Raw genomic sequence first — 17,000 nt, 5'->3', positions numbered from 1 at the left:
TTGTTAAGTGCTTAGTGTCTAACCGATTACAGACGTTAAGTTTACCGAATTGTGATCTTTCAATGAATTGGTCTAGATTCCAACGCCCGGATGGGTAAGATTCTCGCCTTCGCCTCCCCTTATGATTTATGTGAAAACGCTGCGATACTGTCTTCGATTTCGGATAGGACTAACAGTGATGTAGTAAAATAACTTTTCAAAGGGTACATGATTATAATTTCAATGTACAGTTGTTAGAACAACACCCATCAGGAACTTAAAATAGGATGCTGTCAAACAGAAAAAATGATCCTATGTTCAATTCAAATTGTAAAGTAAAATAAAAAAAAAACATTTTTTTAAATGATGCGAAAGGTATTTCACGTCGTTTTGGGTCGTCAACTTCATTGTACTACCTACAATAGAAAATATCAGGTATCAGGAAGTAGACAAATTCGTGTATTTTATACGACAGACATTGATTTATCAAGGTAAGTCATCTGCGTTAAAATATGAAAATGAAAAGTTATAAAAAGTGATTGGAAATCCACATTTTCATATCTGTTTGTTAAATTCATTTTTGTTACAAGAAATATCTTCCCTGTTATGGGTTAGTTGAATATGTGATTACTTACTCAGAAAATAGACCCACTTTATGCGTTTGGCTCATTATGTTTTCGATATCCATTCATCCTTGGCTTTCAAATGTTTTGGATTGAGCGTTTCCGGAGAAAGTTAATGGAAGTTCGCGATTATTAAACTTCAATTAAGTTTATCAGATGTTATATCCCGAGGGTATTATCAGGCCATTAGTCAGTGTTTCGATACTTTGAAGACCTATTGGTGACCTTCTGCTGTTGTTTTTTTCTATGGTCGGGTTGGTGTCTCTTTGGCACATTCCCTATTTCGATTCTCAATTTTATTACATGATTTATAACAAAATTTCATCAATTTTATGTTAACATATTAATAAACTATCAAAAATAAAGATCCTCATGCTAGTTATCCTAAAATGAATTTGAACACTTTTAAGATCTCCTTTAATAAATTTTTTATTGATGTCTGTGTGTGTTTATTTATCATTAACCTTCACATTATGGGATTAATCGTTCACAATGAAGGTTAATCGAGAAAGGTATGCTGGACGAATGAGGTAAATAGTTTCATTTTTGTTTTAGTTGATTGTTCTTGAACAGGACTTGTACCTATGATTTTCATAAAAAATATTTATACAATCAATTATCAACCAGTTCTACCATCTCGAGTAAATGAGATCAGAATATTCGTCAGGGTAAAGCTAAATACTAAAAAAACCAGGTTTTACGAGTCGGTCTAGTAGCAGTGCCCAGTTTTTCCATTTATATTGTATGTACTCATCTTTATCAAGGGGCCACACGTTGGTGGATAATGTTCTCTGTGGTAATGTTTATCATTTTGAGAGATTCTTGCTATATATGTTTGTTGTTGTATTCATACTTATATCACTAAAATATAGGTTACAACCTACCGAATTAAACTAATTACCGGATTTTTAATAACATAAGCAACACGACGGATGCCATATAAACCTTATTCAGAACTCGAAGTACAAAATGTTTTCTCGAACACCAAATCCTGTTTTTTGATTGGTTGAATTCTGGGTTTGAATACGATATTCGTGCTCGAAATTTTTATGACGGCAGAGAAATGTTTAAATATATATGTCAGGGAGTTAGCTGTTAATATTCATCTCATTAGACACAGGTTAACATCGGTTTTAAAGAACAAAGGTAAATAATATTAAAAATTTGAATTTTTCACAATATTTCCTATAAAAATTGTAGCTTTGGTTTAGAAAGTTATCGTTTATGTAAAACAATTCAATGATAAAAATTAAATGCATGGCAACTGGAAAGATATGAATTTTAGAGGTAAATCTTGACTCAGGGATGTCCATTTTGTAATCAGTCATTATCAGAACTGTGTTTCGCAAAGACATTGCTGAATCAGCAGAAAATGCATAGCAATTTGGAATTTGTACGTCACTTGCAACACGAAACAAAAATATAGTTATTTACATTTTGCAGCGAATCAATTACTGTAAATGCTACATTTTGGCCACGAGCATCACGGAAGAGACATGTATTGTCGAAATGCGTATCTGGTGCAAGAAAATTAGTACCGTTAATTTTATTATATACATGATCCGTTGTTTTAGGCGTTCACTTTGCGACCTGATACACTTATGCACGCTTCTATGAGCATTATCTCTAACAGAGAATTTATGATAATTCCAATTTAAACGAACTAAATCTATACTGTTTCACACATTATGTATGACGTCTTACATGTTACATCAGTGTCTCTGTAGTACATACACATGGTTTGTTATTTCAGAATGGGAGACAGTAATTCATTATTTATGTAAGTATGGACACTGTTATGTAAATATTCTTATAAAAGAATACGTCTCTCTGAAATGTAATGGAATTAATGTTATTTGAAATATTAAAGATTTTTTCGTAATATCAAAATGATTGAAAATGTATACCGACGCTAAAAGCAGATGCCGAAAGATTACTACTTAAGATTATTTGAATAGTGTTTCGAAAATATTAATATTGTGCTGAACGAAACCAGAATGTGTCCATAGTACACGGATGCCCCACTCGCACTATCATTTATATGTTCAGTGGACCAAGAAATTTGGGTAAAAACTCTAATTTGGCGTTACAATTAAAAAAATCATATCATATGGAACATGTGTACTAAGTTTCAAGTTGTTTAGACTTCAACTTCATCAAAAACTACCATGACCAAAAACTTTAATCCAGAAGCGGGATAGACGAACGAACAAACGAACCGATAGACGAACGAACAGACGGACTAACGAACAGACGGACTAATGAACGAAACAACGGACGAACGGACGAACAAACCAGAAAACATAATGCCCCTCTACTATCATAGGTGGGGAACACAAATTGTACAAAATTAATAAGAAGTAGAGGATTCAGAAAGAATAACAAACGTCAGGCGTGATTTTGCTGACGTATTCCAATCCAATTTGACCATAATTCATAGGAATCTTTTAACGATAGTGGATTGTATCCATATGGTTTACATATGCAAATGTTGTGTACATGTTATCATTCTGTTCAGGTAATTACTTGTAACACGGGCGAAAGACGTGCGACTATTAGTAATTTAAGGGAAGCCTATTTAAGTTCCATAAAAGTCAGCAAATCAAGGAAATTTCTTTTGGCAGTATGATGTTTCAAATGTACCGGAATTGAAAACCTCATTCGCAAAGAAGACTAAATTATCTATCATTGTACAGTTGATGAAATTTGCCATTTGATTAAAACTACACAATCTGGAGTTGGTCATTGAGGCATCCACAACATTATACATTGTAAGGAGTAAAGACTTTGACAATATCAGCAGCGAAATAATCAGACAATGTTGATTTTGAAAATCAATTACCTTAAGGTTGCACTTTGTAAATACAGCTGTTTCTCAAAACACGCCTCTTTTGGGGAGAACTTGAATACTCATAAAAAATTGATTTTGTTTACATACTGGTTCCCAATTGTGCTCTCTGTGTTCCATCTCACAGAGACATAACTTGGCAATGTTACCAGCAAATAAACATGTGCATATTGTTTACATTGAAATCTTTGGTAACCTTTCATTCGAGGTAGGGGTAGTTAAGAAAATAAGTGCTAGTTTAAACTCTGAGAAGTTCAGGGCATATAAACGTTGAAAATATGCCGCACAGCCCTATATTTTGACCTTTGAAAAAAATTGTGGTGCATATGAACATTCAATTCTAGGATAAGATTTCAAAATTCAATATTGCAGAAACCCTCAAAAATCACAGATTTCAGGAATTTACATGTATTTTTTGTTCTGATTCATCATTTAGGTTGCATTTCAGTAAATATTGACAATGCAATTTCCCATAGGAACTCCTTTTACGGCTAAAACTGTACCACTTTTACTATGAAGTTTTGAAAAAATCTTATCCTAGAATTGAATGTTCATATGCACCACAATTTTTCTTCATAGTAAAAGTGGTACAGTTTTAGCCGTAACAGGAGTTCCTATGGGAAATTGGCATTGTCAATATTTACTGAAATGCAACCTAAATGATGAATCTGAACAAAAAATACATGTAAATTCCTGAAATCTGTGATTTTTGAGGGTTTCTGCAATATTGAATTTTGAAACTTGTTTTCATATAGAAAACATGCAGATAGTCAATTAATAACTGATGAAATATTTTTTTGGGACAGGGCCATTTAGTGAACCTAGTGAACCTAGTCATTTATCTCCGAAACTATCAAATTAGTCGTTCTTCCAAAACTTCTAGAGACTTTATTTAGTTCTTAGTGTCAAATAGACATTGTTGACTATCAATCCTATCTAGTTGGAGATTATAAGTGGATCATGCACTACCAGGATCGCTTTCACAAATTCAGTGTACTATGCTCTTTAAAGACAAAAAGAGCAGTTGAAGTGGCTTACCAACATACTGACATTTGTTTTTACATTTGGGAGCTCCACATATTCTGCAGTCATAATCGAAGGGAATTCAAAAATTATGTAATTACAAAACTTAAACTTCTTTGGCCAGAGATTAACTTGGTACATGGTAGACCATGTCAGCCTCAAAGTCATGAGTTTTCAGAAAGGGCGAACGCTGACATAAATAGTAATAGTATGCAATTTTTTTATGTTTTCATTTTCATCTCCAGGTCAAACCATGAACAATTGATCATTCGCCGTATAAAGCATTATTGGGAAGTGACCCTAAAGCTGCCTTGTCATCGTCAGCTCTTTCAAAAGAAATAGTTGACACTGTAGAAACTGAAGAAACTGACGAAACATTAATTTCGTTAACAAAAGCTACTGGTGACGACATTGCACAACAAACATTGACTAAAATCAGCAAGGACCCATCGACGCAACATCTAATTCAAAATTTAATAACACTTTTAGATGATATATTGGCTCTCAACAATAACGACCTCTGTGTGCACATTAAAGAAGTTTATCTTGCCGCACTGACTTTAAATAAAGCTAATGCAAACAACGAACACTGACATTTCCTGCATCTTGATATCTTTATCTTTATGGGGAGGCTTAATAACAGAATTTATGATAAAAGGAGATGATTTTTCACTTACTATTGTTAGTTATCCATTTTTAGATGGTGACGTTTCCTTGCCACAATCTTATGGTGATTATATATCTGAACGTGTGCGATTCACGTGTATGTATTAATGTATTTGAATAAATTAACAACGCCCTGGCTAAAAAAAGAAAAGACGTTTGATTCGTAGTTAAGTATTTTACCTTTCTACTAGTGTGTTTGAAGTTTAAATGCGCACGAAACATACTTACATTCATATGTAAGTCACAGCACTTGTTCATGAAATTCGTGGTAAATTATCTAACTACAAATTTGATTTTTGTGAACCATTTAATTATCACAAATTTCATGAACAAGTGCTGTGACTTACATATGAATGCAAGTATGTTTCGTGCGCAGATAGATAAAATACTCTATTTGGCGTAACTCTTTTTCAGGGTGATTCCTTTAGTGCTCATCGTTAAAATTTGTTGCTGGGGAGCTATTTGTTATAGAATTAGATGGTCAAACAGATCAGGAAATGAACAAACCACAATTATTCATCGCACTGTTGTAAGTAAATATATTGGTGAAACATCTAAAATAACATTAAAAAATAACATGTGTAGCTCATAACTAAATGTGCATAATACTCAAGTTTTATGCACATTAGAAAACCCTCATTGGAAATTTTTACATTTTCAAATTCACCCTTGAACATTTGAATGTGTGGATTTTTTTAAAAATATAGTTTTCATCCAATAGGTTAAAACTACATAAGGTTAAGTTGCCTTTAGATAGAATAGACTATTTTTTTCACTCATATCACGTTGCACGTGCGATCGGCTCCTACCTTATTTAAGGCTTTTTCTTGCAATAAAATGGTGCTGATAGTTACCAAAGGTACCATGCTTAAAATTTGATACGTCAGACGCGCGTTTCGTCTACATTAGACTCATACATGACGATCAGATCATAATAGTAAGAAAGCAAAAAACAAGTAAAATTGAAGAGCATTGAGGACCGGAAATTCCGTAAAATTGTTCAAGAGCGGCTGACACTTAGTGAAAGTGGCATTAAACACAAAATAATTATTAAAACAATTTTAATTACACTAAGAAATTGATAACAAATTTAAACGATTCAGAAATGACATTTAATATTCAGAAACAAATGTTTAAGAAATATATGTGTAAGTACATATCTATTACCGGAATTTGTTGTTAAATAATAATGCAATGGTTCGTTGTCTTTTTAAAATATATTAATATTAATAGATATAGAAAGATGTGGTGTGAGTATATTTGTTTTTATTTCCTTCACTTGGTATCATATGTAATCATTTGAACTAATTTTAAACACAATTGATTTAAAGTAAACACTTAAATTTTTGATATATCTTGATATTGCTTATACAATGTTTGTCAGTTAACAATAACAATAATACCATACGAATAAATTCAACCCGTTTTCATTTCAAAAGCGACAAAAAGATAATTTATACTTTCCAGTGTGAGTTATACATATATATATATTTTAGATTCAAGGGCCTGTTGAAAATGGTATTACTGGTATAGAAAACCCTGGATATTTGCAGCAGCCTCTAGTTTATACCGATGCAATCAGTCCAAACCCGAGACCATCATCGGTACTTCCATCAAACGAGCAAATGACCAAAGCACCGTACTATGCAGAACAGTATAATCCGGGGGCATCGCGTTATTAGTGTATTTAAGTTTAATGATTACGAACGTTATTGCTTGTAATTACTTACCATTTACTATTATTCAAAAGATATTGTTTATAACAAATGTATTGTTATAAAAGACATCATTAATAATTGTAGTTTATACCGTATAGCGGGTTATTTTCGCCGGTGTAAAATTTCGCGATATTCATTGAATAAGGTATACGAAACATTTTGGTGGTTATTATTTTGGCGGATTAAAAACTGTTATCGATACCTTTGCATGTATACTTTAATTTGGCGATTTTGTTCTATCCGCAAAAATCAGCGAAAATTTACACTCCGCGAAAATAACCCGCTTTACGGTATGCAATTATCATTAAACAAAGTCAAAAGAATCTACATGTGATATGTTTTTATATTAATATAATAAGGGAATAAGATGTATATAGATTTACCAATAACTTTTTATAAAACATAATTATTTTGTATTCATCTGTAGGCTTTCAATGCACATATGTTGCATACAAAATTGACAGAAAAAATAAGTTTACAAATATAAATACTTATTTCGAAAAATAGAAAAAGAATCAGACTGTTCTGCTTGAATTGATATTTTGATATTTATATGTCGTGTACATGTTATTATTTTGTTCGGGTTATTACTTGTACAAACACTTTGTACAAATTATTAATTGCATGGTTCCATCAAAAAATTTATTACTTGTACAAATAAATTGTACAAGAAATTACTTGTACAATGTTTGTAAAGAAAATAAAACTACTTATACAACTCACTATCTTTGAGATATATCTAATCATAAAAAAACCAAATCTTAATGACGATGATACATATTTATTAATAATGGAATACTAACATTTACTGACATGCCAGCTACAGACCTCAATTAAACTGATTAAAAATAATGTCTTCTTCAAATGAAAATCAAGCACAATCCCTCCCGTTAGTGGTTTAGTATGATGCTATCCTAAAATACATGAGAAGACATGACCCGTGTCATGCTAACAACTGGTTTAAGAATGAATGTGTTTATTTCTGCTGCATGTGAATCAATTTTAATACCACAATATGCCATTCTGAATGACCTGACAATAGTATCGTAACCTCCGTAATTACATAAGCTGTAAATTACCTTCCATTATCACTTTGCAGTATATGTGAAGTTCCCAAAAGTAAGAAAAAAATTAAGTGAGTTGGTAAATCAGTTCAGCAGCTCTTTTTATCTTTAGAGTACAGTACACGTATTTGGTAAAGTGATCCTGGTAGTGCATAATGTACTTATATTCTCCATCTGTACATGATAGTCAACAAGGTATACTTGCCAACGACTATTTAAGTCTGTAAATAAAGGCAACAGTAGTATACCGCTGTTCAAAACTCATAAATCCATGGACAAAAAACAAAATCGGGGTAACAAACTAAAACCGAGGGAAACGCATTAAATATAAGAGGAAAACAACGACATAACACTAAAATGTAACACACATAGACAAAATCCCACGAGAATAACAAATATAACATTTATATATAACATCGAAACCAAATACATGGATTTGGGATAGACAAGTACCGTGACACGTCTTATCGCAATATGAATTTACACTCAAAAATAAGAGAAAACAAACGACACAACGTTATAATGTAATACACACAGAAACGAACTATAATATAACAATGGCCATATTCCTGACTATGTACAGGGCATTTTTAAAGAAAAAATGGTGGGTTGTAAAAGTGATAAGACAAACAACTCATATAGGGGCTTCAGAGCGACTTTATTTTCAAAATACACTGTACATATATCTATGATACATATATAATTTCTCTTCTGATATTTGTAAATTGTTTATTTTCTACCTCTTATAGTGGTGTGGATGCCTCCATGACTAACTCCAGAAGGTGCTGTTATAATCAAATGGTAAAGTTCATCAACTTTTCAGTAATAGATAATTTCATCTCCTTTACGCATGAGTTTTTCAATTTCAGCTCAAAACATCATACTGCCTAAGGAAATATCTGTGAAGTGCTGAATTTTTGGAACGGAAACCGACTTCTTTTAACATAACTAATAGTCCCCTTTTCCCTTATATTACTATTAGTCTCACGTTTTTTGAATGTAAGTACTGAATTATTAGATGATTCATTTTCATGCCACAAGTGAATTATTTTATCATAAACTTTCTTTTCTACACTGTTTTTCATCTTTACACTTTAGTTTTGATTACTGAACTGAATAATTTTGCTCACATATTTGTAACATAAAAGATATTCACATGTTAAAAGTGTATACCTTTAGTCTAAGTCTAAATCATTTGTTAAAGGGAACCGATTTGTCGCGAACATCGACTAGGCCAATGTAGAATAATGATATGTACAAGTTGTAATCTTTTTCTCAGTAAAAATTGCCATGATGATAACAAATTTGATATATAATGAATTACTTTTAACATTTTGAACCTTTACAAATCAGACAAATTTGTATTATTGTGGGTTATACCTTTTAATAATTTTATTAACAAATTTCATTTAAACTTTTCTTAAATTTGTCCAAAACGTTTAAATGGATGTCTACGAGAAAACCATGCAAAATCAAAAAAAATTTATGAAAGGGGTTGTGGAATTTTCAGCTGATTTTGGGTTCCTAGTAAAGTATTAAGTACATCTAATAGTTCTCTGGTTAAAAAATGACAATTTATCTCAAATCATGTGAATACAGGGCAATTCTAGTTTAGTATCAAATTTGCTGGAAAATGTTGTTGAAAATGGACATTTTTTTTTTTTATTATTGAATAGTTCAAAGTATTATATGACAAAAAAAATTTGTTTGGCCTTAAAATTCAGACTTTCTACTAAAATAAACTGTAATTTGGATCTTATTTCAACCTTTATTTTTGTTTTTATTTTTATTGACATAATTGTGTTTTTTTTTAAATTTGAATTCAGCCTATACTGAAAATGTCCATAAAACCTCAAAAGTCACTCAAATTGAAAAAAAAATTTGGTTAAATGTTATGGTTCACTACAAACTAGTATTCCTTAACGGGATTTTGGTTGCAAATTGATATAAGCTTATTTGATTAAAAGATGAAAAACTGAAAAATATAGCTAAAATTACCTCCCTTTGTAAAACTCTTCACAATAAAAGGTAGATTTAGTGTCAATAACAGAAGGAGGGAAATCAACAAATGTGCAGAAGGATAGGAAATAATGTTATTTTTGATTAATATGGTGTAGCCAAAAACTTATTTTTATTGAAAGAGTGTATTAACAAAGACATAGGAAACCATGTGGCAAAGACATTCTCACTGCCACTGGGATAAGTCTGATCCTGATCAGATAGTCTAGACATGACTCATGAGGCTAGACTATCACTATCATGTCTAGGTTTCAGACTCACATTTTAAAATGCATATGCTGCAAACATGGACAGGAGTTGGATTGCAGTAGACAAGAAGACAAAATGAGTTGCTGCCATCCTTTCATGACCCTTCCAAATCTAGCAACGGAAATTCCAATGCAAAACTTACAGTTTCAGTTGGTTCTGGTAAGTTTGTTAATTTTTGTTGTTGTTAGAAAAAGCAATTTGACACCATAAAAAGACCTACTGTAGAAACATCACATCAACACATAAATATAGGAAGAAGAGCATAGACCATTTCTCTTTGGGGGAAAAAACGGGGGGGGGGGGGGAATTTACTTAGTTTTCTTGAAGCAAACACTGATTTAATTTTCGTTGACATACATTTATAATGATTTAAAATTCTTCTGAAACTAAAAGATTTATGTGTTTGCCTTCTAAATTTTAATAGAAAAACTTTTTTTCTCTCTCAGTCTCTCAAGAAATCTATAATAATCATGATAAAATATATATTCTATTACAAAGCCCTCTGGTATCAGGTCTGTTCGCCCTGAGTTTGTTTGCCAAATTGTCAATAGAGTCCATTGACTCTGTTTTTCTCTCTCCTAATTTAAAAATAATGGTTGCTTCAAATCCCTTTTTTTTTTTAAAATACAACCCATTGAAATAGAAAACATTCAGTAGATAGATATAGGAAGATGTGGTATGAGTGCCAATGAGACAACTATCCATCCAAATAACAGTTTATAAAAGTAAACCATTATAGGTCAATGTATGGCCTTCCACACGGAACAACAAGCTATAAACATGATAAAGGATCCCTAAATTACTAGTGTAAAACCCTTCGAACAGGAAAATCAATGGTCTAATCTATATAAAAAAAGGAGAAACCAGAAACAAGTATAAATTACATAAACATACGAAAACTACTGTACATTTATGCCAACTAAAAAGTATGTGTGTTAACCGCACTACCCTTACCTACCTTTATTTTTATCCCTACCCTTAAGATTTTTGTGACAGGTTTTGATTAAGCACTGTTAAAGTCACAATATAGCTCCCAAAGAGTTGTGAATTTGCTGTCTTTATTCATTCCTTTACTACATGTACATTGTACAATGCAGCTAGATTGATACAATATATGGTTCTCAAACTCAAAAAAATGTTTTACAGACTATGAGCTGGTTTTTTTTCTCTCTAAAAATTGGTTACTGTGAGACTTTTTCTTTACATTTCCTTAGTGCAGGTCATGTATCACAGTTATAAACATGGAATTTAGAAAACTTGTACATGTCTTTACTTCTATCGTTAATAAAATAGAATCTGAATAGAATATGCTTACAAATGTATTCCAAATTAAAGGGCCCAGAACGGGCAACATGAGATTATAACATTACAGATTACTCAGATAAAACAAATACAAAATAACAATACTGAAGAAATGAATTACTTGATGATGTGATTGATATCATAGCATTTATGACATTTACACAAATTAATTGTCATATCTATAAACCTTTTTTTATCAATGAACCAATGCATTATGTTAAGCCAACTCAATGTACAATGCATTATGTGTACAATGTACATGTAGATGTAACGCACTGTACTGATCATGCAAATGTACAAATATACAATATTTTATTTCTTATCAACAGGTTAATGTTGAAGATGGAAAAGCACAAAAATAATGTTAAAATGAAAGCAGATATGATAGAGATCATATAGGTAAATATATGATATAGTTGATAAAAAAAATGAATCAAACAAGTCATAACAAGAGACTACTAAATAGACAGCAAATAAGACCTGTGTTGTGGCATTATTTGTGAAATATAATCATATATAGAAATTGGAAATTGACCAGTTACAAAGTAAAAATAACACAAAGAACACTCAAATTATTATTTTATGATCAATTAAGGGTCATATCAGTACAATTTACACAACAATATTTTCATTACTCAACATTGGAATTGTTCTCTTTATGAGAATTAAACCTAGAAAAAAAATATGTGTTCTTGTCAGCTTGACACTGAGATCCTCATTTATAGTATACATGCATTTATGGTAAACCTGAAGACTACATTTGTATTTTTCATTTTTGAAAAAAACACTTTTACCATTATTACAGCTATTTTCCTAATGCATGTAGAGTAAAACTTTGGTAGGTTTGCTTGCTCTGTTTGTATAAATATTGATTCAAGCTTTGTAATTAAGGTTGATATCTTCAAACAATAAATATAGGCATATTTGAACCTTTATGGAGTACTTTTAAGTTTGATTAGACGTTATTGTCAATTGCAATTGTACAATATACAAACAAACCATGCAAGCTAACTGAAGTCTTAGATTTACATGCCGTAGGAAAGTAGCTGTAAAATTAATTCTATATTTGTTTCCAATGCTTATTGTTTTACCAACTTCAAATGTTTTGGCTTGTTTTTAAATTGGTCTATATCAGCTATAGGGTCAAAAGGGTCCAAAGTTAAACTTGATTTCATAAAACAATTGAATAATTGGTGTTCTTTGATATTATGCAAAATTAAATGGTGTATTGTACTTTTTTGGGTTAAATACTTCTTATATGTTTAGATTTTTAATATTCGTTTTCAAATTGCAAAAAAGATAAAAAAAAAAAAAAAAAAACCTTTGTTAGTTTATTAAAATATTATTGAAGTTTTTTTTGTTATCATGCATTTAGCATGTTTAGATTTATGATTTGGGCTCAGTTTTCAAGTTGATTCAAATTGGGGTCCAAACTTAAACTTTGTTTAAATTCATTAAAAATTGCATATATGGGGTTCTTTGATATGATAAATCTAATCATGTCTTTTAGACTTTAGATTTTGAATATCTAATTTAGGTCCATTTTTAGCTAGTATACTTTATTTCTTATTCTATGTACTGGAATGTCAGAGTTGTGATAATCGAAACACATTTTACACTAAGACAAAGTTAATAAGTAATTTCTTTTTAGGAAATTTCAATCATTTAATGGATAACAATTGTTTTCTTATTATTTTTTACAGACATTTGGTGATCCAAAAATAAGTGGAGTTCATGAAAGAAGACTGATTGCTGAGACACATTTTTGTTGATAAACATGTTTATGATAAAGAAAAACTTAGATAATATTACTGATACTTGAATAAGGCTCTGATCTGTCTTTGATTTTTCCTGTTGTTGTTAAAAAATTGCAAGCTCAGATAAAAATAAATTGAAATGGAACTCATATGCTTTGAAAAAAAGGAAAAAAACGGCAATGTGAATCTCGCTGAAGTCTTGAAAACCACCAAGTCAACACACAGTTGCAACACAAATGAGAAGAGAGAGATATTTGCTAGGAAATAGAATGTTCTCACTGTCTCACCATCAGCAAGGCTTTCTCATCAGCGAATAAGAAGTCTAAAATTACTTCTGTATTAAAAGGTCATCAGTATTGAAGACAATCAAGAAGATTACGAATGTACTTGGCCATTTGATAAACATAATAATATTTTCATTTGTCAGAAATTGTTTCTTAGATTGACTAACTAGTTTTATTGACTGAATTATTAGTAAATTACCTTTCATAGTTCATGTAGTTACATGTATGTAAATTCTTATAAGATAGTATGGCAACAATTTAATACTTCCCTAAATTCCATACCTAATGCAATAATTGTCTTGTGCTGTTAAGTCAATTCGAAATTAACTTTTAAGTCAATTCGAATCAACTTTTATGTATGTTTATAATAATCTTATTCTTGCATGTAAGCACCATTTAGTGTTATTGTATCATCTTCATTGATTGTTAAATATAATACTAATGCTATAAAAAAAATAACATTTATGATCATTTATACAGATTAAAATATTTAAAAATTTATCAATGCTAAAAGAGAATTTATAAATTTAGACATTTTTTTAGGAGAATTGTAGAAAGTACTACAACAAAAGCAAACCAAAAGTATATGCTCAAATGCACTATTAACTCTTTCTCCAGATAACCAAGGAGAGATTAGTTTATATTTTATTAAATTGATGAAGTGTATGTTAGTTTAAATTAATATGTATATGCAATTTTAAGGTTTTAAAAATCAGCATTTTTATTGGACTATCTCCTTTTGTACATTTTATCCACACTGTCTCAGGTACTCATGATCAAAATGACTTGTATGGTAACCAGCATGCAAGTAAAAGGTTGCAACGTGTCTTAATTTTGTTTACCTGTCAGACACAACTTCTGAATGTCAATACTTAAGATTTTTCAATATGATGAACTTGACATTGAATTTCATATCATTTTTCAGTAACCAGAATACAACTTTTGTAATTAGCAAGCTGCAATAACCAAAAATTGGATTACTAGGAAGAAATGAATGGATTTTACTCTTTAAAGTAATAGGGACAAGTGTACTAAAGGAATTTGGAATAAAAAAAAATACCAAAAAAAATTGTCTTTGGCAGCTCCCCCCTTTTTTTAAGCCTATACTTACTATTGTTTGTGACACAAAAATCCATTTCACTTTGAATTTTCTATTTGATTTACCTATATTGCATGTTACAATCTGTATAATTCAAGTATTTATTTTTGAATGCTTGGTTTCATTAAAATATGAGACTTTCCTCAATTTATTGCGAAAATACAAAAAAGGGGGAGAGGCTATCTAAATTATCAATAAAATCTGTAAAATTAATTTGCAACCGAAATCCCTTCAAAATATTTTGAACCAAAGAAAATGCAAAGCATTTCTGAAATTTAGGGTAAATTAAAGCGACTTTTGCGCTGTATTGTCTGTTTTAGTGTGATTTGATGAAAAGGCCATATTTTTTATCATTTTATGTGTTTTGCCACACCCTTATTTTCTATATATATCATTATGTTTAATAAAATTATGTGATTTATACTTCATACACATCCTATCTGTGCTATTAAAGTATTTAAACACTCAGAAGTATTATAGTATTTATTTCTATTTGAGAAATTTATGAAATCTATGCATTTCAGTAAATGCATCTATAAATAAACTCGAAAATACCCTAAATCCCTATCGTTGCCATGGTTACCAGCAATGTAAGGGCTTCAAACTTGCATGACTTTCATATGAGGTCAACCTCAACATGTCAGCAAAGTTTCATCAAAATCAAACAACTTTGCATGGAGCACCATCTGCATGGTTTTCTCATAGATGTCCATTTAAAAAGAATTCATGTCAACATGTAAAATATCTTAAATAATAATAACATTCATTTTTACACTGTAAATATATCAAAAAGATATTTATAAGTGTACTTCTTTATTTTCAAAAATAAAAATGCTTGTACTTTTCTATTTACAAGTTTGTGTTTTACCCCAATTTAGTTAGAAAGGCATGTTTATGTCAAAACAGTATTAAGATATGCTGGTTGAAAATTGAAATTTCCATTAAACGAAATCATCCTTCTTTTTTGTATTAAGACTTCTACAGAAATATATTTCTTCAAGTTTATGTCACAGTATCTCATGTTTCGTCACATGATAAATATAGTATAACACTTATGAATATCAGATTGTTTCTTTTTTTCATTATAAATTAAGGTTAAATTTGTCTTTTTGAGGCATATAATTGTTGAAAACCGCTCAGTGATTTTCGCTTGTAAACTTTTATGCAATTCGGTCTCTAGTTGAGAGTTGTCTCATTGACGTTCATACAACATATGCATTTATTAAGTACCTTAATTATTAGTCACACACCGTTCAATGCCTATGAACGATTGTGATTAAATTTAAATTACCAGAGACCTTTCCTCAATAACCTCTAATTTCTCACAGGAGGAAAACAAAACATTTGATATATCTGCGATCGTTCGCAGTTTTTGGTGGGGTTCGTGTTGCTTCGTCTTTAGTTTTCTATGTTCTGTATTGTGTTCTATTATTTTTTCTGTTAGTCTTTTTATTTTGTAGCCATGTCGTTGTCAGACAGTCCCTCTAGTTTCTGTCGCCCTGCTTTGTTAACATATGTTTGTTTTAAATCTCATAGACACGATAGTGAGTAGGAATGTTACAGTGATAATGTCTCGAACAGGAGTTTTATTTCTCAATTTTGGTATTACAAACTACAAACATATTAGAGCTGTGAGTACAACATTATCACGAGAGTTGTAGGATACGGGAAACAGCCCTTATGGATGTAAATTACATTGTCATCAAAGTTTTAAACAACATACATGTGACTTAAATTTAAAATTAATGCGTGTATGATAGAAGACGCTTACTCCCTCAATGCAACCGATATCACCCTATTAGAATTTCAGGAACTTTACTTTTAAAATTGTGATCTGAACAAATGATTATATAACGGGACACAATTTGGGAAATCATTTTGTATATTTATTACAATGGTTTACAAACATATACCAATAACTTTTGTTTCAAAATTTAACCTTCGCCTATATAGATCTAGTTATATAAGGCCACGATAAAGGATGCTTTAAGGATGTCTGCCCTTCGTTTTTAATTTATAGCAAGATATTCATAATCCTCTGGTTTTATCCATGTAGTGCCATTAAAAATTGGCCATTAATCCCTACTTTTCAAAACTTCATAATTTAATTACATATAGTTAAAAGTGCCATTATGAAAAAAGTATATCCTTGTTATTTAAAAAACAAAATGACAGAAAAAAATGTTCCTATGTTAAATGTATGGCAGATCTAGAGAGAATCGTTTCCAGCCAAATTGTCAATGGCTTATATCTGGAAAACAATCAGACGGACCCTTCACTTTTGTGCTTTCATAGTTCCTTTATTTATACAATATCTATTTATAGCAGTATTTTACGATCTTGTTATTTTGAAACAGTGTAGCGAACAT

At 30.7% G+C, this 17,000-nt stretch overlaps 1 protein-coding gene across 1 annotated transcript; it reads left to right on the top strand.

The window, feature by feature from the left end:
* The first annotated feature begins 415 nt into the window (after window positions 1-415).
* Window positions 416-15,102, top strand: LOC143080375 (uncharacterized). Its single transcript, XM_076256199.1, has 6 exons — window positions 416-470; window positions 2,356-2,382; window positions 5,554-5,668; window positions 6,636-10,348; window positions 11,821-11,890; window positions 13,195-15,102. Exons 2-4 carry the CDS (start codon window positions 2,357-2,359, stop codon window positions 6,819-6,821), a joined length of 327 nt encoding a protein of 108 aa, XP_076112314.1. The 5' UTR covers window positions 416-470; window position 2,356; the 3' UTR covers window positions 6,822-10,348; window positions 11,821-11,890; window positions 13,195-15,102.
* The last annotated feature ends 1,898 nt before the right edge of the window (window positions 15,103-17,000 follow it).

The sequence above is a fragment of the Mytilus galloprovincialis genome, chromosome 6 (genome assembly GCF_965363235.1).
Source record: "Mytilus galloprovincialis chromosome 6, xbMytGall1.hap1.1, whole genome shotgun sequence".
Taxonomy (NCBI): Eukaryota; Metazoa; Mollusca; class Bivalvia; order Mytilida; family Mytilidae; genus Mytilus; species Mytilus galloprovincialis.
Note: the sequence above shows the minus strand (reverse complement) of the source record. Positions and strands in the feature narration are given on the sequence as shown.